This window comes from Heteronotia binoei, chromosome 21 (genome assembly GCF_032191835.1).
Source record: "Heteronotia binoei isolate CCM8104 ecotype False Entrance Well chromosome 21, APGP_CSIRO_Hbin_v1, whole genome shotgun sequence".
Classification (NCBI taxonomy): domain Eukaryota; kingdom Metazoa; phylum Chordata; class Lepidosauria; order Squamata; family Gekkonidae; genus Heteronotia; species Heteronotia binoei.
The window spans coordinates 86,301,156-86,328,531 of NC_083243.1; the positions used below are offsets into that span (position 1 = coordinate 86,301,156).

Genomic DNA, 27,376 nt, shown 5'->3' on the forward strand with positions numbered 1-27,376 from the left:
AAGGGTGCTAATTTAACATTTTGCAAGTACTCTTCAATCTTTTCTTTTTTTATTTTCACACCCTTAAATAAGTTGGCATAATACTTAAAAATTCTCTTTTTATTCCTTCTTGATCTACTATCTCTCTTCCACCAGTCACAATTTTAGTAATAATTTTACTTTCTCTTTTCTTCTTCAATTGCCAAGCTAAATACTTTCCAGGCTTATTTGCATCCTCAAAAGATTTCTGTTGCAATTTTTCAAATTCCATTTAATTTCTTTGTTCATCAAATGTCTCATTTGAGTTTGTAATATAGTAATCTCCCTTATAATTTTATTTTTCCCTGGCCTTTTTCTCAGTTCCCCTTCTTTTTTCTTTATTTCATTTTGAATGTCCAGCATCTATTTTTCTTTTGCCCTCTTGTCTTTATTATTCAAAGTAATCAATATTCCTCTTATTACTGCTTTATAAGCATCCCAAACCGTCTGAAATTCTATATCTTCTTTGTTTATCATTTATTTGGAAGAAAGCTTTAGTTTCGTTGGCTAGAGATGTCACTATTTCTTTATTCTGTAGTAAATCTTCATTTAATCTCCATATTCTTGGGGGTTTTTTTGCAATTTTGTAATCCATAATATTGGGTTATGATCAGCACTTGTATTTGGTAAAATCTCTACTTTTTTAGTTATGAGGCCCAAATCTTTAGTACCCCATAACATGTCAATTCTGGAATAAGTATTATGTCTCACTGAAAAAAAAGTATAGTCTCTTACTTCCGAGTTGAATTTTCTCCAGGTATCTTCCAAATTTTCTTGTTTAACCAGTTCAAAAAAGATTTTGGCAGTTTTCCTTCCTTGTTGTTACTTTTTTGTCCAGACCTATCCATTTTGTTCTGTATTGTTCCGTTAAAGTCTCCCATCATCAATATCTGGTCATAAGTCACTTCATCAAGCTGTCAGGTAATGTCTTTGAAAAAAAGCATCTTTTGTGCCATTTGGTGCATACAGTCCTAATAACATTTTCTTTGCATTTATCATTATCTCTACCGCCACATATCTTCCATCCTTGTCTTTAAATATCAATTTTGGTTCTAATTGTTGATTAATATAAAAAAATCACTCCCCTTTTCTTTTGTTCCGCCAATGAAAAAAATTCCAATCCTAATTGTTTATTCCATAAATATTTGTAATCTTTTTGTTGTATATGGATTTCTTGTAAACTAATTATATTACAATTTTGCTTTTTAATCCAATGAAATGTTGCTTTCCTTTTTTGCAGTGAATTTAGTCCATTTACATTCCAAGATAATAATTTGTAATCCATTATGGTGCAAAGTCTTTATTCTGTTCATAGAAACTACACAGCTCATGTGCATTCGTAATTGTAATCCTTCTTCCATGTAGCTCAAAACTCAAACCTTCAAGTATTATCCATCTGTATCTTGTTCCATTAACACGCAGTTTCTCTGTCAGTTTCTTTTAAGATTTCCTGTCATTTATCACTTGTCTTGGCAACTCTTTCATTATTCTAACTCTACTCTCTCCTGCTGTCAGAATCTTTTGAAAACTTTGGTTCAAGATTTTTCCTACCATTTCTTTTGTCATAAATCTTATGACTACATCTCTTGGCTGTTTTTTGTTCTTGGCATATGAGTTGACTCTATATATAAAGTCATACATATTTCTAGTCCCTTCAGGATCTTCCTCCAAGAAGTCAGCAATTATTTTCACAATATATCCCTTTAAATCAGTTCCCTCCTCCTCAGGTACTCCTCTCAGACAAATTTGGGTTTCCATCAGTCTGTAGTCATGGATTGTCGCCTTCTCTTGCAGCTTTAACAAGGTAGAAGCATGCACTTTAACTTTCTCCTCTACATCCTGGACTTTTTCCTTAACCACCACCGCATTTTTAAAGCCTTCCATTTCCTTTTTAAGGTCTCCAATGTCTTTTTTAAGTTCTTTTTTACAAGCCATTAACATCTTCTCAACTCCTTTCATTATCCTAGCTTCCATTGCTTCTAGTTGGTCTTGCATTTTTTCCAAGGAAAGAACTCTTGCACATGTTACTTTTGATTCTGACATGAAAATAACCCACGAAAATTTATGTCTTAAAATCCAAATCCAAATATCAGATGCAATAGCTTAATATTTGCCCTTTTAAATGAGCCTAATTTTGCTGTTCTTTGATCTTCCTAGGCTCAAATATTAATTTTAAAAGTTTTATTTTTTTTCAAAATGGCCAACGCAATTTCTCTATAGTAAAAAATCCTAATGTAGGCCTTTTTCTTGTTTGTCTCTCTTCTCTTATTACTTCCTTCTTTGCTAGGAATGAAATCACGTTTCCAATGGTATCCAAATCTCGCAATCTTTGTTAGTTTCTCTTCCCTTATTACTTCCTACTTTGCTAGGCACCAAGTCCCATTCTCAATGATATCCAAATCTCACAATCTTTGACGTACTTCCTGTTTTGCTTGTAGGGAATGCAAAGCTGTGATGATGATACATTCTTCAGTGACCGCAAGTAATCCAAACAATAACTTCTTTCCCAGTTTTTAACAATATCCTTCTTTTAACAAAGACCAAAATTCAATCTTTCTTTTCTTCTTCTTCCTCTCTCTCTAAATCACTCCTTCCCACCTTCTAAAATTATTTTATTTGCTTTAAAAAAGTTCCGGAGCGAAAGATTGTAATTGGTTCCTTTCCGCTGATATCCAGCTTAACATCGATCTTTCCAACTATCAGATGTTCACCAGTCCCAAAAAAGATTAGGATCTTGCCAAGCTTATGCCAATTGAATGGCTCTGAAAGCCTCTGTAGATGATGAAAACGCCACTCTTCTCCAGGGGCCCCTCAAAGCCTCAAAAGAGCCCCCAACGGAGCTCTCTATCAGCCAAGGTAAACCCCTTCTGAGTTCTTGTGCATATCTTGGACAAATCTCTAGCTGAGAGATGTAGGTAGAAGGCCAGAAACAGCCTTTTCCTACCCCAAACAGAGGCTTCAGTCTGTCTCCGTTAAAGAGACAGGTCAGCTCGCCATTTCCCTAATCCCGGAAGCCAAGTCACAACCATATTTAATATATATATGTGTACATGCACAAAATGTAAGCTAGAACACAACATATTAAAAACAATGTCAGCTATCTTTAACTTTATACTGCTTTGGGATTCTTAGCGTTACTCTTTTTGATTGTTAGTTTTCTTCTTTTAACCCACCCCTTTTCTTTTTAGCTTGATAGAAAGCACTTTAAGTATTACACACAGTAGCATTAAAAACCTGCAAAAGGAGTAATCTAACCTTTGCAACCAAATTAGCTTTAAAAATGCTTCACCATCATTATCTGAAAAAAATCACACATCAGCCCTCCTCCCCACTTACTTTAATAACTCTAAAGATGAGATGGCGCTTGTTCAGCATGATAATTTTGTATTCATTGGTACCATCATCCATCACATGGCGAAGGGCAAGCAAGGAGGGAGAATTGGAAAGGACAGCACTTCTCCAGGCAGGATCCCCCTCATGAGCAATAACCAGATTTTGTTCATGGGATGTGATTGCTTCATACAGAACAGCAGGGTCATCATATTCATCTGGAGAAGTGAAATGATCCTAAACAGAGCAGTGAGCAGATTATTCAGCAGGGTGTTTGTTATATAAAGCAAGGCACTTCATTGTAAAGACATTAACACTATTCAGACTAATGCCCAAAATGTATAGTGATAGCCATGCATACTTTATAAAGTTTTTTAAAAGGTAATATTTAAATAGTATAAAGTTACAAAATATATTAGAAGAAAAAGACTGCAGATTTATATCCCGCTCTTCTCTCTGGGAGGTGGGTGGGGCTGAGAGAGCTCTCCCAAAAAAAACCAGGTTGCCTACCTGTGACTGATGATCTTCGAGTGGTCATCTGTGCATTCACACCCATGGGATGAAGCACCAGTGCCGATCCCCAATTGGTAACTCCAAAGTCCGGGATTTTTTGCTGCCCGACCCCGGTAGACATGCACAACAGCCCCAGTGCGCATGCCCACCAAGTGGGCGCAAATATCCCACCAGTTCCTTCCCGCCGCCACCTATCAAGAGTACCATGACCGGCAGCAGAGGGGAAGGAGGGCGGGTAGTGTGAATGCACAGATGACCATTAGAAGATCATTAGTTACAGGTAGGCAACCTGTTTATCTTCTTCATGGTCTCTGTGCTTCACACTCATGGGAGATTAGCAAACTAGGTTTACCTGGAGGAGGGAGCTGACAGTTATGCAGAAGTAGCTGCTTGAAAGACCAGGGCACCCAGCTGTGCTCTGCGATGTTTCTGGACATCCAGGGCATAATGTCGCATGAAGACATGAGGAGATGCCCAGGTTGCAGCCAAACAGATGTCTGCCAAGGAAGCACCCTTCAGAAACGCTGTGGATGTAGCCATAGCCCTAGTGGAATGTGCACGGAGCGGCCCTGGCAAGGGATGCTTAGCCAACAGGCAGCAGAGTTTAATGGCTTCCATGATCTACTTAAAAAGCCTCTGTGTAGAGATCTTGAAACCCAACCTAGGGGCCGCATAGGAGACAAATAAATTGGGACCCTTCCTAAATGGCTTGGTGCGATACACAAAAAACAACAACGGCCTCTTAACATCCAAGGCCTGCAGACGTCCTTCTTCCGCAGAAGAAGGAGAAGGGTAAAAAGTAGGCAGAAACACTTCCAAATTGAGATGGAAACTAGACACCACCTTAGGGAGGAACGAGATGTCCGGGGCCAAGGACACCCCATCATCCTGAAAAGAAATGGAGCACCACAGAGCCACTAGCTCACCTGCCCTTCTGGCCATAGTGATGGTCACTAAGAAGGCAGTCTTCCAGGCTAGAAGATGCAATGGGCAGGTAGCCAAGGGTTCAAAGGGCTGCCTCGAGAGCCGGTCAAGGACCAGCATCAGATCCCAAGCAGGAGGAGGAACCTTAGACGGCAGGTGAAGCCACAGAAGACCCTTCAAAAAACGTTTTATATGCTGGTGTGTAAAAACCGATACGCCATCCACAGAGTCGTGATGAGCTGAGATGGCAGCCAAATATACTCGAATCAAGGCATGATTAAGTCCAGCATCAACAAGAGATAGTAAAAACTCAAACACAAACTCAAGACCAGCAGAACGTCCATTAATACCCTTGTCCCTCAAAAAGGCCAGGAACTTAGACCACTTTCCTGCATACGAGCAGCGAGTTGACAGCTTTCTACTGTTCAACATGACATGTTACACTCTGTCAGAGAATTCTAGAAGCTGACTTTCCAACCCGTCAATTTGAGGTGAGGGATGTCGTGGTGAAACAGGTGGCCACCTTGAGCCAAAAGGAGATCCGGTTCCGACGGAAACTTGTGGTGACACCCCCCTGCCATGGCTAGGAGGACAGGAAACCAAGTCTGTCAAGGCCACCATGGAGCAACTAGGATGCACTCTGGACGCTCCTGGGCCAATTTGTGAAGCACTCTGGTGAGAAGAGGCAATGGCGGAAACAGGCATAGGAACTTGCCCGCTCATGGAAGTAGAAGACCGTCCCCTAAGGACCTTGGGTCCATACCTCCTCTGGAGCAGAACTGTTTGCACTTCCGAGTGTTTGCCATGGCAATGGCAATTCTGGGATGACCCCACTCCCGGAACAGAGGTTTGAGGTATCTCCAGTTCATCTCCCATTCGTGATGGGAGACGTCTCCCCTGCTCAGGGAGTCTGATATTGAGCTCCCCGGGCAGGTGGGTGACTACAATGAAGGACTGAGAAGCTATGCAAGTCTCCCAAAACTGCATTGCCAATGCACACAGCCTTCTGGACACAGTCCCCCCTTGATGATTTATATAACTGACAGCTGTCATGTTGTCCGACATCACAGCTATGGTCTGACCATAGATTAGGGGTAGAAACGACCGCAAGGCCAGATGGACTGCCATGAGCTCTAAGAAATTGATATGATGGCGAGCTATTGGCAGGAGCCATGGGCTGCCTTTGCAGAGATCTCCAAGGTGCGCTCCTCATCCCCACAGTGAGGCATCCATTGTTATCGTGAGCGAGGGGAGGGAGAAATGAAATGAAGCTCCTCTGCAAAGATTGGACTTCATTCTCCACCAATCCAGAGAGCGAAGCACCAGCGAAGGAACTTGCAGAATCTTGGACGGGAGGTCTCTCACCAGATTGTAATTCCTGATGAACCAGAGCTGAAGGATTTGCATCCTCAGCCTCACGAAGCGCAGAACATTGGTAGTAGCTGCCATGAGGCCCAAGAGACGTTGGATCTGCAGAACAGAAGCACATCTCACCTCCTGAAGGAGTTGAACCAGGGAGATGATATCCAACACTCGAGAATCTGCAAGAAACACTAGGTGCTGGTTGATGTCCAAAATAGCTCCTATAAACTGAACTCTTTGTGCTGGGATCAGGTGAGACTTCTTCTCGTTCACCAGAAGTCCTAGTGCACTCAAAAGGTTGAGAATCACTTGCAGATGCGTTCTGAGAGAAGCTTCGGACACAGCAAACATCAACCAATCGTCTATGTAGGGAAAAATGATGATACCCTGGAGATGAAGGCAAGCCACCACAACAACCATGGTCTTTATGAAGACCCTGGGGGCCATAGAGAGCCCAAAAGGGAGCACCTGGTATTGAAAATGGTGCGTCTCAATGGCAAACTGAAGAAACCTCCTGTGACTGAGGAAGATGCTGATGTGGAAATAGGCATTCTTCAAGTCCAGGGTAGCCATCCAATCTCCCTTGTTGATGAGTGGAAGGATGCTTTGTAGAGTCAGCATTCTGAACTTCTGATAAGCAATGAATTCGTTCAGGCCCCTCAGATCCATGATCGGATGATGACCACCGTCCCGCTTGGAAACCGTGAAGTACCTGGAGTAGAACCCCTGACCCTTGAGATGATCGGGAACAGGTTCTATTTCTCACTTGCTGAGCAGATTTTGAACTTCCTCTAGTAAAACCGCTGTAGGGTGTGTGATCACCAATCTGGGATAAGAAGGGGGCTGAACAAATTCTATCGCATAAGCCTCCTGTATGATGGACAAGACCCACTTGTTGGTGGTGATCTGCCACCATGCTTGCAGAAATCTGTAGAGGCAGGTAGGCCCAGAGGAGGGGGAGGAAAGAAGGGGGATGCTGAAGTCAAAGTCCCTGCTTGGGATTCCTGCCAGTCTTAGACTTTCCCATGTGAGAGGAAAAAGAAGAAAACTTGGTTTTCCCTCCTGCAGTGAAGAAACTCTTGGCCTCATGCTGTCCCGTACGCGGCTTCCACGAACTCTCAGGGGATTTGGTGTGGTAGGGCTTCTTAGGCCATTGCTTGGACCATGGACGAGACTTGCCAGGGCAAGAGGAAGATGCAGGTACTCCCAGATTACGAGACATCTTAATGCTCTTGTCCATTTCTTGTAGGACCGCATCCATAGCAGAGCTGAAGAGACCCTCACCCTCAAAAGGGAGATCCTCGACCCAGGACCTTGTGTCAAACTGGAGAGCGGTGGCACGAAGCCAGGAATGACAATGCAATGTAATGGCCGAGGTAAGTGTCTTAGCTGCAGTGTCCACCATGTTTTGAAGCCTGCAGCTGTTGTTTTGCCAGGAGCATTCCCTCCCTCTGGGCCTTTTTGGCCAAAGTGCACTTATCCTCAAGCAGAGAAGCTAGGAGCGGTGAGAGCTGTTCCCAGAGGGAATACTGGTATCTTGCCATGCAGGCAGAATAATTAGAAATTTTAATACCAAGAGTGTCCGCAGAATAAAAGTGCCTGCCAAAAGTATCAATCCTCTTCCCCTCTTTATCTGGAGGTGAGGTGTGGGTCATCTTAGCCTTGGATGAGGATGACACTACTACAGAGTTGGGGCGTGGATGGTTAAAGAGAAACTCTGAGCCCTGTTCCTGGATCCTATACATGTGATCCATACGCTTGGACGAGATAGGGGTTGAGGCAGGCTTGGACCAAGGATCTTTGATGGCTTGCAAGATGACCTTCGTAACGGGAAGGGCTACCGCTGTTGAAGCTTCCTTCTGCATAATGTCAAAGACTGTGTTGTCAGTGACCGGTTGAGGCTGGATCACAGGCAAAGACAAGGAATGTGCCATTCTTTTAATGAGCTCCCCATAGGACTTCAAATCTTCAGAAGGAGAGATTGGAAGACCCTCAGCTATTCTGAATACTGGGGACAATCCCTCCTGCTGATGGCCCAACTGCTTTTCCCCATCGTCATCTAAGGTTGATGGCAATGAAGATACGCTCTCAGCCAATGGTAAATCTGGGGCGTCAACGGCAATCCTAGTCGAGGAGGTTTTCTTGACGTTGGGACCACTGGGGCGTGCCGGCTTCCTGACCAACTTCGAGGTTGAAGTTGGCATCGATGAATCCTGGTGACCAGGTGGAGAGTGTGCCGAGTGGTGCGAGGCCTCCGAGTGCTGATCCCAGTCTGGGTTCTGAGGAGGGTACCAAGGGTATGGCAAATGATAGGGATAGCCCCCAAATGGATAAGTCCATGGTTGCGGGTCCCAGTTAAGCAGAGGATGAGGACGTCTAAAAGGGTCCAAAGGCTCCCCAAATCTCTCAGGCTGGATCAAGGGCATCTTCGGTGTCGAGCGATCCCTTGGCTGTGAAACTTCTAAGTCTGATGCCGAGCTAGGATCGCCACCCTCTTTGAGTCTGCTGACTGTTCTATAGGGTCGACCTCCTGGTCAGAGCTGGAAAGAGAGGTCTGCGGAACATCTGTTGGACCTGAGGGGCCCTTTGGTCGAATCGGGGAAGCAAGGATTTTCTCCAGAGGCTCCCCCGAAACGATCACCGGGTCCTTCGGTGGCGGAGAAGGGGTCTGCCTGTCTTGGTGCCTCTTTTTCTCCTTATGCTTCCTGGGCTCAGCAGAGCGAGAGTCCCGGGCCCCTTTGGCCTTCTTGGCCGGGTCGAGGGTTCCAATTGGAATGCCAAGCCCGCACACTTGTGGGGGTGGTTGGCTCCTTGGAATGGTTGGGTCGGTTGGCTCGACAACGAGACCGGAACCAATATCGATGCCGGGGTGGCCATCGAAGTGCTGGTCGATGCCGATGTCGACATCTGCGGTGCGAGAGCCGATTTTACCAGCACCGCCGAAAGTCTTGCCGCTCGGTTTTTCCTCATCTGCTTGGAAAATTTTGAGCAGTGATAACAGGATTCCACCTGATGACCTTCCCCAAGGCACAGCAGACAAAGAGAATGTCCGTCTGGAGGAGGGATCTTGCTCCCACACTTAAGGCACCGCTTGAAAAACCCCCAATGCTTTTCCATAGACAGGGATGGCGGCAGAAGGGCCAGGGAAAAAACCCTGAAGGGTTGAAACAACTAACTAATAGTCTCTATTTATTTATTTATTTATTTTTATAACAGAAATGAAGTAAAACAAAGAAAAACGAAGAGAAATCCAGAGAAGGAAAAGGTAAATAACTACCGACCAGAGTGACAAAAAACAAGTCTATCCGAAGCGGCGGTAAAGAAGGAACTGGCAGGATATCTGCACCCACCGGGTGGGCATGCGCACTGGGGCTGTTGCACATGTCTACCGGGGTTGGGCAGCAAAAAATCCCAGACTTTGGAGTTACCGATCGAGGATCGGCGCAGGCGCTTCGTCTCATGAGTGTGAAGCACAGAGACCATCTGCCCTTTCAAGGACAACTCCTACTAGAACTATGGCTGACCCAAGGCCATTCCAGCAGCTGCAAGTGGAGGAGTGGAAAATCATACCCGGTTCTCCCAGATAAGAGTCAGCACACTTAACCACTACACCAAACTGGCTCTCTATCTAGATTTAAAATTAAAAGGACTATTAGAGACTGTCACAAGAATTTGAAGTTTTTTGCTGTAGTTGGCACAGTAAAAGGAGCATTTCTTTTCCAAAGCTGCTACCTAACAATTATGCAGTTAGAAAACTTCAGCTATATAACAGAGAAGCAGACTCTCCAAAATATATATATATATTCATATAGTTGGTCATCAAGCCAAGCTGTACATAAAGAACTTTATGAAATATTGCATAAAAGAAAATCTGGCACTAACAAACTAAGGACTCTTAAGGGGAGGGACGGTGGCTCAGTGGTAGAGCATCTGCTTGGGAAGCAGAAGGTCCCAGGTTCAATCCCTGGCATCTCCAAAAAAGGATCCAGGCAAATAGGTGTGAAAAACCTCAGCTTGAGACCCTGGAGAGCCGCTGCCCGTCTGAGAAGACAATACTGACTTTGATGGACCAAGGGTCTGATTCAGTATAAGGCAGCTTCATATGTTCATATGTATTAGAAACAATATCAAGAAGATCCAGTCTCTTTGATTTTGGACTGATCACCAGGGCTCATTGTATCTATGCAAGGACCTCTGGTGTCACCACTTGTTGAGGCTCATGTCAATCACAACTTCAGCTATTATAGCATCTTGCTGTAGATTTGTTTTTCTGAAATCACGAGCCTGGCTGGGAAATCCACCACAGACTGGCATATATTTTGGTAGAAATGTAGTATTTCTAAGGGTGCAAGCTTGATGACACTTTCTAAGCATTCACACAATCATACTTCACTGCAAGGATACAAAGATGGGTAAATGCATACATTAATCTGAGGACAATTCCTACCAAATGGAAGTACTGAGTTTATTGTTAAAATAGCAGAATGCTTTGTGGTCAGCTTCCAATGCTTCTTCATACTATTACGTTTTTTTTTTTTTGGCTCTCCAGTTTAGATCTAATTGTTAAGTCTCCATAAACAGTGCAATGATCATCCACACAGAACACCCAGTGGACTAACGTACTTCCTCTGACCCCTGATGCACAGATAGACATTATACCTGATGTAGCTTTAATGACATGCGTATTCCAGGGACCACCACTTTCCTGAGCAATTCCATATCTGCAAAAATCCATTCATCTCGAATTGATGAGATACGAAAGTCTCCTTTAAACAAGGCATGAAGCCCGTACAGGAAGGATTCCAGATTACTGTTTGGGTTGGAAAAGAAGTCCAAAACATTAACACAAATATACAAATAGCTTATGTGTTAGCACAAAGAGTTGTGTACAACCACCAGCACTTCCAGTTGCAGATATGGATTTGAACTATATATACGATGCATATACGATCAGGAGGGGGTGGGTGGGGAAGCCAACAATACATATTCCATCTTTATCTGCCCTGGCTGGCTATGTAGAAAGGAGTGGACTGAAAGGCACAAAGGTAATGAAGTAATCCATGCAGACAGCAACTGAAGTTCTAACTCAAAACCATTCTGGTTGATGGAACCATCAGCATCACTTCTGCCTGGAAATATTCCTCCAATGAACATTGCTTTACACTGTATGCACCCCCCCCCTTAAGGTTTACCTGGAGTTACAGTTTTGTTTCCATTTTCTGGGAGCTTGGCCAGGACATTCAGAGCTGTCACTACTGTTAAGCAGATGACAGCTTTTAACTGGAAAAACGGTCTCCTGAACAGACTGCCCAGGACTTCGCCACAGCTACGCTATACACAATGCACAGAGTCAAAGATGTTTCTCTGGAATGACAGTAGGAGGCTAGGCTTATTCTCTCCCTTTTCAATTTGCTGAAAAAATTAGTCACGATTTAGCACTTCCATTTGCAGGCGCATGCCTACTCAACTCATTAAATGTCACTGCTTACTTAGGGCTTTGACCTATTTCACATAAGCAATATGATCTATATTTTCATGCTAAGATCTGTAGGGTGGGGGGTGGGAAGAGATGTATGGAACCTGAACTTCCTCCCCTGTGACCTTTTAGAATAAGAAATTTCTATTACCTAGACATATGATGTGAAGCAGTCCCCAAGGCTCTCCGACCAAGAACACACAGTCCATAGCAAAGGGTCACTAAAGAAGAATCTTTATCTGCATTCAGTGGCTTCAAGTAGAGAAGAGAGTGACATTAGTACTATGAAATGGGTAGGAAGTTGTCATGTAGGAAAACAAAATGCAGAAATTAATTGAATGCATACATTAACATCGCCCTACAGCCTTCTAATGTAAGAAGAGCTCTGCTGAATCACACCAGCAGTCCATCTAATCCAGCATCCTCTCACACAGTGGCCGAACAGTTCCTCTAGAGTAGGGGTGGCCAAACCAGGCTGCGGTGGCAGGCGGGCAGATGGTGCATGGGGGGGGGGGAGGGAAAAGAGGGTTTGAAAGCAGCTGGCAGGTGGGTGGAGGAGGCAGGGAACTTGTGGAGTTTGCACGAAGGGCTCTTCTCAAGAGAAGCCCTCTGTGCAAACAGGGCCATCTGGCCCCATGGCCCCCCCACCAAATTTCTTACCTTGGGGGCCCCTCCACTCAAAATTTTCTGGCTACGGACCTGGGCCAAACTTGCTTAACATAATAGTCGCATAGATTAAGCATCACATATTTGAGATCCACAAGACATGAACATTGAAGGAAGGAAAGAAGGAAAGAAGATAGAGAGATAGATAGCTAGAGAGAGAGAGAGAGATGGGGGAGGGAGGGAAAGGTGGAAAGAAAGCAACTTTAAATGCCTTCTCCAAGCCACCAGCTGGCTTGGCTTTGAGAAGTGGCTTAAAGAGACAAATGCCTTCTCCAAGCCAGCTACAGTTTGGCCACCCCTGCTCTGGATATCCAACAACTTGACATAGAGGCTGAGGCCTTCCCCTAATGTTGCCTCCTGGCACTAGTATTTACTGCTTCTGAACATGAAGATTCCCTTCAGTAACTATGGCTAATAGCTACTGATAAGTTTCATTTTACAGACTGTTATCACTTTTTAGCTAGTTTTGTTTTTTCTACTGATTATATTGCAAATCCACCCAACAGCTCTTCATAAAAATAACTAATCCACCTGTGAATTTGTTGCTTCAACTTGTAGTGATGGCCACTAGCTTACTAGGTATTATAAAACCATTAGATTAATGATTTTAAACAGTTATTAACACAGCTGCTAAATAGAAAGTTTCTGTTCAGAAGCTGTGCTCCACTGGATACCATTTGCTGGGAAAAGTGCTACTGCTTCATTTCTTGGTAGGGGCTTCCTGTCAGAATCTGCATAGCCACTACTGGAAACTTGCAGCTGAACAAAAAAGGACTCTTGGTGGACTCTAATAGCACGGGTTCCAAACCTGGGGAGAAGGAGTTATTGCAAGGGGTCTGTAAATCCATATCCACACTAAAGCATTGTCATTTTGATCTTTCTGATCTTGTCACTGGATACTAACAGTATACCTACTATCATGGGATGTGTGTGCAAAAAAAAATTACGTTAAAAAAGGATTCACATACTTCAAAAGGTTGGGAACCACCAATAATAATTATCAATCTTAATCTTCATGGCATTGTTTTTATGTAGAACAATATTCTCCTAAATGTGTTAACCAATTAATCAGAATTCCTTGGGTAAACAAGGCTTACCTTTTCTCTTCGAGAACAGCAGTATTCTATCCAGTTGAGATAAATGACACAAAAACTTTCTCTGGAGACCCCTGCCAGGCGGTGGTCATAATCCTCATCAATATTAGGATTAAATGTAGGATCCACATCAACATAGGCTGGATCTGAGCACTGTTGCAGTCCTTCCTGCATTGTTTCATTTGATAACCATTCCTCCAGTTTGGAAGAAGATGTGACATAGTAGATGATGCCCTGCAAATACAAAGGGTAAAATACATTAAAGTGTATACACTTGAAAGCAATGTTTTATGGCAATTACATATGTCAGGGGTGGCCAATGGTAGCTCTCCAGATGTTTTTTGCCTACAACTCCCATCAGCCCCAGCCAGCATGGCCAATGGCTGGGGCTGATGGGAGTTGTAGGCAAAAAACATCTGGAGAGCTACCATTGGCCACCGCTGACATATGTCTTTGCAAATACAGAAAGAAGAAACAATTCTGTGAAATTGCCAGAGCAATTTGATTGATTTGCCCATCATTTTCTGACAGGAGAGAGAAAAGAATGATGAAAAAGAAAAAAAGGTCTTGATTTACACAGCTTCTCAGAAACATTAAACCAATGACATTTTGAAAACATCTGAAGAACAGGCTCACAAAATTTGTTATTTTGAAAGGGAAGGTTTATATTTGATGTCCTATACTTTGCAGTATGGATTGGTATGTCAGTGCTCACATTTGTGACCAGTGTTTTTGACAGTACAGCTCCATCTTTACTTTAAAAAAAAAAATACTGGCTATTCTATTTATTCCCAGAAGCAGAGATATCAAAAAGACTTGGTGGTAGCATTGTAGACCTCATGAAAAGGTAGATGGTTTTAATTACTTGGCTTCCTAATCAGTTTTCCCCATAATATTCCATAAACCTTCATTATATACTCATTCTTCCACCCTCAACTCAGAGAAACCAATATATAGGATCCGAAATTGTACCTTGACATAGTAAGTAGTGAGAATCTTCCTAAGATCAAAAACCTGAAGCATGGAAGCGGCACTGTTGTCTGTGATGCTGTAGCCCTCTAAGACATACTTTGTGACCAAAACCTCCCAGGCTAGCCAACGCTGGCCAAAGGCAGCATTGAACGATAAGATGTGAGGGATGTGACCAGGCTCACAGCAACAAAATCCTTCATCTTCCTCGACACCTTCAGTGATGGCTTCTACTTCTCGTTGCTGACAGTAAGTTCCTTAAGGAAGAGAAAATAATAGCAGCAATGCTTCTATTTATAATGTTTTAGCTGGGCAGTCACGGAGCTTCACATACATTCTGTCAGCCATCCTTACAACAGCCTTGTAAATACTTGAGAGCAAGATTCTTGCTTATGACTGGACTTTGAACTTTACTAGCTCAGGTTCTTGATTATAATGCAAAAGCCACGTAGAAAGTTGTTAGAAATTGTTAAAACATATTCATCACAAAAGCACAGTGGATCTTTCCAAGTGTTTTAAATGTAACCTGTCTAACATATATATCACTATGTTACATTAAACTTGAAAGAGGAAACATTTGAACAAAAATGGACAGTATCTGTCAATAAACTGTATATCAATTAAAGGACCAAGTTTAAAGTAACCTGCTTGCAAATGAAAGCTTCTGAAAGAGAAGACAGATTCAAATAGATTAAGGAAAAGTTCATACAAGTAAAAATTCTCACCTCTAAATTCAAGTCCCCTCAGCTGAAAGGTGACCAGTCCATTGCCTATCTCTATAAGGTGTACTAATGCATTGAGGTAGTCAGAAGCAAGAATAAAACAATCTCCAGTACTGTAGTTTCCCCATCGCCCTAACAGCAGGTCTCCACACAGGCTATGCTGGAGAGACCGAGTTAAGTGTTCATAGAAGATTGAGTTCAAGTTATTGTCATCTGAACCTGGAGGGGGAAAATTCCAGACCTCAGTAAGTCCAAAGTTAAGCTTTCAATTGAATTACAGTTTCCTGACATTAAAAAGGATTGAAAAGATATGTCCTTTGTTAATAGCAGAAAGCAACCATTCTAATTAAAGTTCAATGACCAGATGCTCATTGTCAGGGTTTATGCTTTTAAGCTTCTAGAAAATAACCATTACCTGGGCAAATGGTGCCCTGAAAGGATCTATCACCACATGAAGAGTCAAATCCATGGGTCTATCAAGGTCAGTACTATCTGATCTGACAGGTAATGGTTTTCTTAGTAATACACCCAAATAACACTGCCAGAGTACTATGGCAGAGTAAATGGACACTATACTAAAAAGACAAGCCAAAAGCATTACAAAAGCACTGTGTAAATATGACTGCCAAATCCCAAATATACAAAATAATGGTGTATTAATAGTGATACAAAATGTATTCTCATAATGTCACAGATTTTCAGCAAATAAATAATAGTCACAACTCTGTAAGCCTCTATAAATTTCTCTTTATCTATAAAGATACAAAAAGTTCAATGTAGCACTTTGGTACAACGGTGGGCTAGTTCTCCAAGCCATTTCCAAATGTCTTTTTCAAGAACTGTATGTTGTTACTGTTTTAATCTCCTCTGGAGTAGTTTATATATTCTGTCACAATACAGTTGGCATTAATGCTGATATCAACCAATGGGATGGTCAATTACAATTGCTGTACGCAGTTCTGGAACCTCTCCCCATATTGACATGCAGATAAACCAAATTAATAAACTGGATCCGACAGTCTTTAAACCAGACCAAACAGTCCTTAATCCATTTTAGATAGTACTATTAAGGATTGCTGGGTGTGGTTTGTTAATTTGGTTATCTGCATACCAATCACTATTATCTCATTAATACACCATTATTTTGTATACTTAGAATTTGACAGTCGTATTTTGTTATTTTGCTTCAGGTAGCAGTTTTCTTGCATCACAGGTCTTTTACCTCACTTACTATGTGATTCTTTTAATGGAAGATGCTTTGGCCAAACCCAAGAAGACCTTACACATGCAAAGCAAATGTTCCATCACTGAGCCACAGTCCTACCCCAAACGCATGTTGTTAATGCTGTTTACCATCTACACAAAATGGCTGAGAATAATAAGACTGCAGGTAGTGAGACCAGGTGTTACCTACTCTATTTCACCTTTTCAGCAGTGTCAATGACAACAGTGAAGATGGCAATAGGCTGAATGGGTTCCAAAAAAACTGAACCCCCACCAAGGTAAAACTGCAGTGTTGCTCATCCAATAATAAGATCCATCAGGGATTGTGGATTCAGCTTGCATTCTATCTTGAGAGGAATTTACTCAAAATGAAAAAGCAGTAAAAATATACAAGACACTACAACCATGTTGGCAAAAGGTAAAAATTGGCTCATTACTGGCCGGTCTCAAATTTGCCCTTTTGGGGCAAAGTTATTGAGAGGGCTGTGGCATTGCAGTTGCAGAGTTTTCTGGATGATGCTTCCACCTTAGATTCTTTTCAGTCCGGCCTCTGCCCGGGCCACGGGACGGAGAAAGTGTTGGTCGCTCTCATGGATGATCTCCGGCGACATCTGGATCGAGGTGGTGTGGTGGTATTGCTGCTGTTGGATCTATCAGCAGCGTTCGATATGGTCGATCACCAGCTGCTGACCCGCCGTCTCGCCGACGCAGGGATTCAAGGGTTAGCCTTACAGTGGTTTTCCTCTTTCCTTGAAGGCCGGGGACAAAGGGTGGCGATTGGGAGTGAGATGTCCCAGAGGCACCTATTTAATTGTGGGGTGCCCCAGGGGGCAGTTCTCTCCCCGATGTTATTTAACATCTATATGCGCCCCCTTGCCCAGATAGCCCAGAGATATGGGCTGGGTTGTCACCAGTATGCTGATGACACCCAGCTCTATCTATTGATGGGCGGCCGAACTGGTGACGTCCCTGTAAATCTGGACCAGGCGTTGCAAGCCGTGGCTGATTGGATTAAGCTGAGCGGGCTGAAATTGAATCCAGCGAAGACAGAGGTCCTTTGTCTACGTCGCGGCGGTCCGGAAGGAGGGATCTCCCTTCCAGCTTTTGACGGGGCGCCATTGGCACCAGTGCCCGAGGTCAGGAGCTTGGGAGTGCTGCTGGAGTCTTCCTTGACAATGGAGACCCAGATAGCAGCCACTGCCAAATCCGCCTTCTTCCATCTTAGGCGGGTGAGGCAGTTGGCCCGCTCCCTGGAACGCCGCAACCTGGCAACAGTGATCCATGCAACGGTCACCTCGAGGCTAGACTACTATAAGGCCCTCTACATGGGGCTGCCCCTGTACCAAACTCGGAAACTGCAGCTAGTGCAGAATGCAGCGGACAGACTGCTAGTGGAACTACCTCGGTGGGAACACGTGCGGCCTAGGCTGCGGGAACTGCACTGGCTGCCAATTGTCTACCGAGTTCGTTACAAGGTGCTGGTTATCACCTTTAAAGCCCTATATGGGCAAGGACCTGCCTACCTTAGGGACCGCCTCTCTCCATATGTTCCCCAGAGAGCACTGCGTTCCAGCTCACAAAATCTTTTGGAAATTGCTGGGCCCAAGGAGGCCAAATTAAAAACAACTAGGGAGCAGGCCTTCTCTATAAAGGCACCCCGATGGTGGAATCAGCTACCAGAAGAGGTGCGGGCTCTACGGGATCTTAATCAGTTCCATAGGGCTTGCAAAACCGCCCTCTTCCAACAAGCCTTTTAAGATGAACCTGGAATTATCATCAAGCCATCTTGTATATACTGCGACTGTAGCACCTTTATACTGTTTTTAGACTAATGATGTTAATGTTAATTTATATATTGTATAATTTATATTGCTTTGTTTATTGATTGTATTACTTGTTTTATTGTTATACCATATTTTATATCATGCCTTGTAAGCTGCCCTGAGCCTGTTTCGGCGGGGAGGGCGGGGTATAAATAAAAACTTATTATTATTATTAACATATATTCCCCCAATTAACAAAATGGACTGCAACTTTATAATTGTATTGGAGAATAAACACATGTACCCAAATTCTTAATTATAAGTAGACAATAGTTTAAGCACTATGCAGAATTAAAGAGAACAAATATGAAAAGACAAGTGAAAATGCTTAATGGGACCCACAAAACAAATAAAGCTACATTAAGGATGATGGTATATCATGGAAAGGAATGAGTTGTGAGTAGTCCATTTGAATACACCAGCTTAAATAATGTAATAGAGACAGGGGTCATTTTGTAGAAAAATAGGTGGTGGAGCTCATCCAGGGACAAGGAGATGGAGCTCTTAGAAAGGTTCAGGAGCTGTGCTCCTGTGAGCTCCCACTGAATCTGATGCCTGAATAGGGATATTTAACTTTGGTTCCCTCAGTAGTTTTATTTCTACATGTCAGTTTTCTCTTCTGATTATCATGGCTACTACTATGGGCTGAATTCTGAGTGCTCATATCAATATATACGGTACAAACTTTGGGACATTGATTTATACAATCAGTTAATTAATGTCTATGTAATTGATCTGCAAATTAAATCTACTTTCTTTGAAAGCAATAAAGGTCAGGCAATGTACTATTACATGCACATAACATCCCACACAATTACGTTTGTGATTTTTAATAAATGATTACCTGGATTTCTATCAAGCTGAGATGCCAGTCTTGTGTTTGAGTGGTCCACTCTTTTTGTGCTAAAGAAAATGCCAAAATGTTAAGTTCTGTTTAGACCCTTTAAAAAAGGCAAGCAATGGGGTTATAATACCCTTGAAATAAAACTGCACTTCCTGCTTCTGGTGTCCATTTTCCCACTCTACTTGACACATGCCTGCTCTACTCTCTGCCATCATGTCTTCCCTCCAGGTGCGAGAGCGAGAAAGGCCATGTGGAACCCCAGGCATTCCCCATCTGGTGACTGTATTTCAAGTTTCAATAAAATGTGCTAGAAGAGAAATTGTTTCCATGGTAGCATGAGCATCTTGTGGTTTTGCCCCAGCTAGGGAAATAAAGTAAAGTGATATTAGCACCACAAAGCTTGAAAACTAAAGCTTACACTGCCATGAAAATCAATTTTAGAGAGGCAATAGTCATAAAGAACCTGAAATACTGGCCAAAAGGCAGGAGAATCAAAGCGGTTAATAGTTGTTTCATTCCTTCAGATCTCATGATACTAAATTTACCAAATCAGTTGGAGAAAGTCTAAATTTGCTATCTGAAATTACAGCAGCAATGCAAACTTTCAACATAGCTTCTGATTGGTTTTGCAAAGAAAATTATTTTTTAAAAATGTGATAGGACAAAATGCTCCTTCAAACACCAGAAAGCCATGCCAGTTGCTTCTGACTTGTGCAGTTCACCACTAAAAGACTCCAGAGGGTTGCACTAGAAGCAATTCTAATGTTTTCAGTTTAAATGTAAATTTCAGTCTGAAAAAAAACAACCTCTCATGGTTATTGACTGGAATGCAAAAATAGAAACTGAAGCAGAATAAATATTGTTGGAAGGTCTGAGCTAGTAGCACAAAATGAAGGAGGAGAGCGACTCATAGAATTCTGTGACAACAACAATTTGTAAATTGAGAACACATGTTTCAGGCAACTAAACAGACAATTGTATACATCAATATCACTGGATGGTTAACATAAAAATCAAATAGAAATGGAGAAGCCCTGTTCTCTCTGCTAAAACAAGGCCAGGAGCTGACTGTGGCATAAACTATGAATTGTTAGTATCAAAAATTAAAATAAAGCCGAAGAAAAATACCAAAAGAGTCATGATGGCAAACTACAATCTAAACAACATTCCTGAATGTAAAGAACAAATTTGCATTACTAAGTTCAAGTAAATATGAAACAGAAGAACTATGGTTTAGAACAAGAGATATTATCAAGGAAGAATGATATAAAACTAGTTTTGTAGCTAGAAAAGCCTTGATGAAACTCTTACAATTGCTGGAGAGAGATGAGAAGCAAAAGGTGACAGAAATAGAATCAAAAACCTAAATTCAGCATTCCAGCAACTGGCACAGAGAAATAAAGAAAACTATTATAATAGCTAGTGTAAAGAAACAGGAGAGAACAAAAAAAGGAAGAACAAGAGATCCATTCCATAAAATCCAAGAAATCAAAGGGAAATTTAAATCATGAAAGATCAATGCAAAAATACATTAACTGAACAGGACAAAGTAAAGGAAAGATGGGAACAATACATTAAAGAACTACATAGAAGAGATGAAAGGACGCCAGATTCTTTCAAAGAACCTCCTTCTGAAGAACCTGCAGTTTTAGAAAGTGAAGTGGAAACGTGAACTGAGAGCAATTGGGAGAAACAAATCCCCAGGAGTAAGTGAGATATAAATAGAACTATTCCAAAGCCAAAGAAATAGAGTCCATCAAAATCTTAACAAGAGTTATGTCAACAAGTATAGAAACTAAACAATGGTCCACAGGCTGGAAATAATCAATCTACAATTTCAAAAAAAGGAGATGTCAATGACTGCAACAACTACTGGATCATCATATTAATTTAGGGTTGCCACTAAAATTTTATTTTTCATTTCCCTGACTTTCTCTGACCAACATTTATCATTTCCCTGACCACCATTCAAATGTAACCACAAGTTAAAAAATGAATAGGTTGTGTTGCATTAATGCAAGGCTTAATTAAATGTTCCACTCTTCAACTATACAAATCTCAACTGCAAAAATATTTGTCAATATAGAACAGTTTGTCAAAGTAAGAGATTCAATATCAACTTCTTTCAACATTAACTGCAGCAACATCTGTTTTGCAGTTGCACCAAAAATTACACCAAGATACAAACTTCAAGTAAACTCTGAATGAAATAGGAACTTCCCAGCAGCAAGAAAGGAAGTGGAGTTTCTGCAATCTAGAGAAGCAGACAACCCTTATTTGCAGTCAGGAAAGAGGGTGATAAAGCTGGCACTCCATAAACTCCAGCAGGAACAAGCAATCACATTTGCAAAATTTACTTTGCAGGGTGCAGAGTAGAAAGTGCTAGCTGTCTGTGATATCCAACAGCAGCAAAACTCTGTGCTGGGTTTAGGAGACAAAACGTCCATTCCATACCCCAAAACATGCTTATCTTTATATGTACTTTAAATGCAGTCCTAGCAGGTGAAGGGGGATCCCTGAATAATTAATGAATACCTGTATGATAATAAAAGCATGCTTCTGCCTTCAGAACTAGGATGTCTGATGCAACTTCATTAGAAGCACATACAGTCCCAAGCGGGTGTGAATTCAAGGTTTTATATTAGATAAGAGACAGTGACCTCGTTGAGGCATCTGGATGTGTATTAGATAACAAAGGGGCCTCAGAGAAGCTTCTTGCTGGAGCTGATAAAGCATAGAGACAGGTGGAATGGAAAAGTACTAGAAAGAGTTACAAGGAGGTGGGAAATATTGAATCAGATAAGCCTGTGTGCCTGCACTGTTGGGTGTCTGTGTGAATAACACGGTCTGTATGTAGAGTAAGTGAGATATAAATAGAACTATTCCAAAGCCAAAGAAATAGAGTCCATCAAAATCTTAACAAGAGTTATGTCAACAAGTATAGAAACTAAACAATGATTTTAACTTTGTCATTTTGGGGGCCCATGGCCGATTAAGTTCTGCTCTTGGTACCAAAAGTAAACCTCATTTCATACCAGTAATGTGTGCGGACCTTGTTATTTCTCTGCTTCACAGGTAGGGGTGAAAACAGTTAGATGTTTAAAGTTGTTATACTGCTAAACGTTTAAACTAGCCTTGTTTTGCAAATGCTACAGGCAGACCTTAAAAAATCATGCAGGCTCAAAAAACACATTAGGTTGGTTGCTGGGGGTGGAGCTGGGAAAGGGTATCATTAAGTTTCACTTTTATTCTGCTACTTCTCTATTCCTTTTGCCACAAGAACAGATCATGCTCTTGATGGTGGTCTTGTTGGTACTTCACTACATGCAGCAAGCCAAAAATCCACAGTTTGAATATATTTTCACCACAATTTCCCTGACTTTCCCTGACCAATTTCCATTTCCCTGACTTTCCAGAAAGTGGCAACCCTGTAATTTCTCATGAAAGTAAAGCAATGCTTAAAAAAACAAAGATATGGAACAAGAAATGCCAGATGTTCCAGCTGGATTCATAAAAGGAGGCAGCACTGGAGATACTGCAAATATTGGTTACTGAAGCATATGAGAGATATTTATAATAAAATCAGAATGTTTCATAGATTACAGCAAAGCTTTTGACTGTGTGAATCATAAAAAGCAATGACTGGTTTTAAAATAACCTGACTGATTTAGAACCACAGAGTTTGAAGGGGACATACAGGCCATCTAGTCCAATCCCCTGCTCAGTGCACAATCAGCCTGAAGTATCCCTGACAAGTGTTTGCCCAGCTGCTGCTTGAAGACTGGCAGTATGAGGGGGGAGGAGGAGAGCTCAACAGCTCCTTAAACAGCTGATTCTACTGCTGAACTACTCTTACTCTAAATTCCGTCCCCCCCCCAGCCAGTATCTTTTCAGCTGTAATTTAGACCGAGTATTGCTAATTTTCTTCTCTTCTAACAACAGGAACGGCTCCCTGCCTTCCTCTAAGTGACAGCCCTTCAAATATTTAAAGAGAGCAATCATGCCCCCCCCCCCCGGCAACCTCCTCTTGTCCACATCTCTCAGCTTTTCCTCGTAGGACTTGGCCTCCAAGGCTGATGCACAACCTGTATTCCAGACAAGAGGCTACTGTTAGAACAGCATATGGACAAACAGAATGATTTCCAGTTGGCAAAGGTGTCAGACAAGGATGTATTTTATCTCCCTATTTCTTCAATCTATATATAGAACATATAATAAGGAAAGCTGGATATGATGTAGGTGAAGGTGGATTCAAAATTGCTGGATGAAACATTAACAATTTGAGACATGCAGATGATGCCACATTACTGGTAGAAAATAGTAAAGACTTGAATAGTGAAGAAGAAAAGTAATGACTATTGGGGAATTATGCAGCTTTAAGGTTGGCAAAGGAGAAATTGCAATTGTTAAATTTTCTACTCCTTATCTCCACCATCAACTAGAAGGGAAATTGCAACCAAGAAATCAGAAGACTGAGACAGGGAAGGGCAGCCATGAAGGAACTAGAAAAGCTCCTTGTGTAAGGATGTGTCACTAGCAACGAACAGCAAGATAATTCATACCACAATATTCTCCATTACTATATATTGGTATGAAAGGGACTATGAAGGAAGCTGGCAGAAAGAAAGCTGATTCCTTTGAACTGTGTGGTTGGAGGAGAGCTTTACAGATACCGTGGACCACCAAAAAGACAAATGTGGGTTGTAGATCAAATTGAACCTGAACTCTCCTTAGAAGTCAAAATGATTAAACTGAAGCTATCTTACTTTGGTCACATTATGAGAAGGTAAGAATATAATGCTAGGAAAATTAAGGCAGCAAGAAAAGAGGAAACGCCAACATGAGATGAATGGATTCAAAGAAGCCATGGCCCTCAGTTTGCAAGATCTGAGCAAGGATGTTTTGGATATTAATTCATAGGGTCACCATGTTGGAAGCAACCTGACAGCATTTAACACACACGCAATTGTGCAGAAGCTAAATAAAGCCTAGATAGCATTTAAAGGGTTTCCTAAATAATATGGAACCCTGAACTCCCTGTCTTCAATCATTACAGAAAGGTTATTTGTCATATAGTGTTTTGGAGACTCTGCTATTTTAAATATTTTTAAAACTCAAATAGTTATGTAGTTACATAGTATCATATGTAGTGTAGTACCAACAAGACCACCATCAAGAAAATACAAACACAAGATGCAACCATTCAAGCAAATGCATCTCCAAATACCACACTTCGGAAATCTGTACTTGAAATGCCAATACTACGCAAGCTTCTTAGGGATGAAATGGCACCTACTTGTAGTCTCTCTCCCAGAATTTAACAGGTCTGACATAAGAAGTGATAAATATTGCACTTCCCAAAAAGGGGTTTAGAGGAGTTGAGAAAAAAGCAGACACAACTGCTTGGACAAACAGCATTGCGGAATCTGTAGGGTAACAGAGTTAAGGATGTTTGATTGCATTCTGCCCTGCAAAATAGAAGCAGGTGACAAACAGTTACATCAACACCCAAGAACTAAAAAACTGACCATATTGTTTAGAAAGCTCTATAAGCACTATGATCCAGGTTTTTAAAGTACTACAGACACCAAACTGGAGTAATGCAGTATTGCTCCTGTTCTGGAAGCTAGTCAATGCTACATTAGGCATGACAACTGAGGTAACTGTTTTCACACCTCCTTCCAACCACCTACCCAATAGAAGCACTCTCTCTACAGTAGAGAGATTTATGTCTGCTACATCTCTTTTGTAAGTACACCAAGCCAGCAAAGACACTCCCATTTTCACTTTTCATCTGCTATGCATTTTACATATTTTGGTTTAGACTTTGGAATTCATTTTAAATCACAACAGACAGAATAAGCTGGAGCTTTGAAAGGATACGTGGTACAGCAAAGGGCTGGGCGAAAGCATGGAAAGCAGACCCCCATGTGATTTGCCAAGGAGCAATGTAAGCGTACACAAATCTCAACTTGTAAAAAAGCTCCCAAAGCTAGAACACAGAAAGAATACTTACTTGTCATGTTTAAACAGAAGCAAAGTAATTGACTTTGTAATCTTGATACGCGATTTCATAGTGGTAGTTTTAGTACCTCACCACATCTGTTGACCAGCTCGTGCAGACTCAAAAGAAAAACTAATTTAAAATATTTGTTAATTTAAACCTCATTTGTTAAGACTCAAAGCAGCTAACAACAAACAACAGATTATATAGCAGAGTTGTGTTTGATTTCCTTTAATCTATGAATGGTTGTATGGTTACAAAATGGCTCAGAGTAAAAATTTGGCATGAACTCGGGCTGGTTCTGAACTCAAGAAATAATGTTCAGGGAAGGCACCTTCCTCAAATATTTACAACTTTTGGCTGGTTTGGTTCAGCTGTCCAGGGCCAGCCATTTAAACCTAACAGTGGAGTGCTGCGAGGTCCGGCAATCCGTTGTTAGATTTAAATGGCTGGCAGCCATTTAAACCTAACAACTCAGTGGATCTGCTGGTTAAATATTAGATTTAAATGGCTATGGGTTATTTAACCCTTCCGTTTTGCTTTCCCCACCTTTGAAAGAGAGAAACAAAACTGAAAGGTTAAAAGTCTGCCAGCCATTTAAACCTAACAGCTCAGCCAGATTGCCACAGAACTGTTTAAATGACTGCAATCCATTTAACCCTTCAGTTTTGCTACTCTCTCCAAAGCAGTGCAATGCAAAACTGAAGAGTTAAATGGCTGTCAGCTGTTAGGTTTAAATGGCTGGCAGACATTTGACCCATCCTGGGCAATTCTCCCCCTTCTCCTAGCCCCAGAAAGCTGAGGCCAGGAGAAAGCTGGAAGGGAAGTCCCTTCCAAGGCAGCTCCTGCCTCCTTAGTCATGACCAGGAGAAAGGGAAACAACTTTCCAAGACAGGATTGGAAAACCTTTACAAATGCATATGGTTGACATATGCATATGATATCTGATGTTCCAGTACTCTCTCCTTTCATCCCTCTTTTTATTCTCTGTTGAGGGGAAATATAAAAATTTTCCATCTGTCTGAGTTAACTTCATCTGTAACTACCAATCAACAATATCAGTAATTAATTCTTCCTGGTTTTTATCTCTTTATATTGTTTGTAGTTGTTAAATAGCTTTAAGATTCAAAAGCATATCTATTTCTTTACTTCATTTATACCCTGCCTTTATACCTAATGGGGACCCAAAATGGCTAACGTCATTCTCCTCTCCTCCACTTTTTCCTCCCAACAACCCTGTGTGGTAGGCTGGGTTGAGAATATAAGACTGGCCCAAGGTCACCCAGCAAGCTCCCATGGCAGAGTGGAGGCTTTTCATTTGATGTTACCTTGCTGAAGAGTATGGACATGAAGAACAAATCTAGCAGCATAGTCTCCGAGAAATGCTTGTAGTCAAATGTGAAGAAAAGAACTGTGAAAATGACAGTCACATACTGGTAGGTTGGGTTGCTGAAAGAAGAGCGCAACAGCTTCATACCAGCTATGGTAATAATTAAAGCACCAAGCCTGAAATGCAAAAAATATATGGGTCAGGTGTGCAAGAATTTGCTGGATGAGTCACCAGCAGGGCCAGCCCTAGGCCTTCTGGTGCCCCAGGCAGCCCAGCTCCGCCCCCCGCCCTGAGTCACTGGGCTGCCACCTTCTTGTGAGTAGCCTTGCGCCAGCCGCCTACTCATGAGTAGCCTTGTGCCAGCCACCTACTCATGAGTAGGTGTGGGGCTACTCATGAGTAGGCAGCAGGCGTGGGGATAAGACGCTGGCTGAGCAGGGGAGCCTCGGCATTTGGGGGGGCAGAAAGGGAGGGAAGGAAAGGAAAGGTGCCATGAGGTGATCGGGGGGGGGTGGCGGGTGACCAGAAAGAGAGGGAAGGGAAGGTGTGGCAGCAACGACAAGGGGACGGGCAGAAAGGGAAAGAAAGGTGGCGATCGCGGGGGGGGGGGGCGGCAGGCGGGCAGAAATGGAGGGAAGGGAAGGTGCCGCAGCGGCGATCATTGGGGGGGGGGTGGCAGGCATGCAGAAATGGAGGGAAGGGAAGGTGCCACAACGGCAATCAGGTGGGCAGAAATGGAGGGAAGGAAAGGTGCAGCGGCAGCAATCAGGGGGGCAGAAATAGAGAGAAAGAAAGGTGCAACGGCAGCGATCGGGGGGGGGGCAGAAACAGAGGGAAGGTGCCGTGGTGGTGATCAGGCGGGTGGGCAGAAAGGGTGGGAAGGAAAAGGGCAGCAGCAATGGGAGCAGGCAGAAAGAGCAGGGAAGGTGATGCCATGGCGACGGTGGAGGGGAGAGAGGCAGGCAGGCAGCGGCAGGCAAACTAGGTGTTTGTCATGAGCGGGGGGGGGAGCCCAATTCGGTGACCCCTCCCTCCCGGTGCCCTAGGCAAGCACCTAGTTTCCCTAGTGGAAAAGCT

At 42.4% G+C, this 27,376-nt stretch overlaps 1 protein-coding gene across 3 annotated transcripts in view; it reads right to left on the minus strand.

The window, feature by feature from the left end:
* Positions 1-27,376, minus strand: part of PCNX1 (pecanex 1) — a 181,838-nt gene that overhangs the window by 10,372 nt on the left and 144,090 nt on the right. For all 3 annotated transcript variants that reach the window (XM_060263208.1, XM_060263210.1, XM_060263209.1), the window contains 10 exons: positions 26,298-26,475; positions 24,849-24,957; positions 24,262-24,391; positions 18,966-19,024; positions 15,078-15,293; positions 14,356-14,609; positions 13,387-13,617; positions 11,775-11,875; positions 10,807-10,957; positions 3,355-3,585 (listed from right to left, as the gene is read on the minus strand). In XM_060263208.1, the coding sequence (XP_060119191.1) occupies positions 3,355-3,585; positions 10,807-10,957; positions 11,775-11,875; positions 13,387-13,617; positions 14,356-14,609; positions 15,078-15,293; positions 18,966-19,024; positions 24,262-24,391; positions 24,849-24,957; positions 26,298-26,475 (1,660 nt within the window). The remainder of the gene's footprint in view (positions 1-3,354; positions 3,586-10,806; positions 10,958-11,774; positions 11,876-13,386; positions 13,618-14,355; positions 14,610-15,077; positions 15,294-18,965; positions 19,025-24,261; positions 24,392-24,848; positions 24,958-26,297; positions 26,476-27,376) is intronic.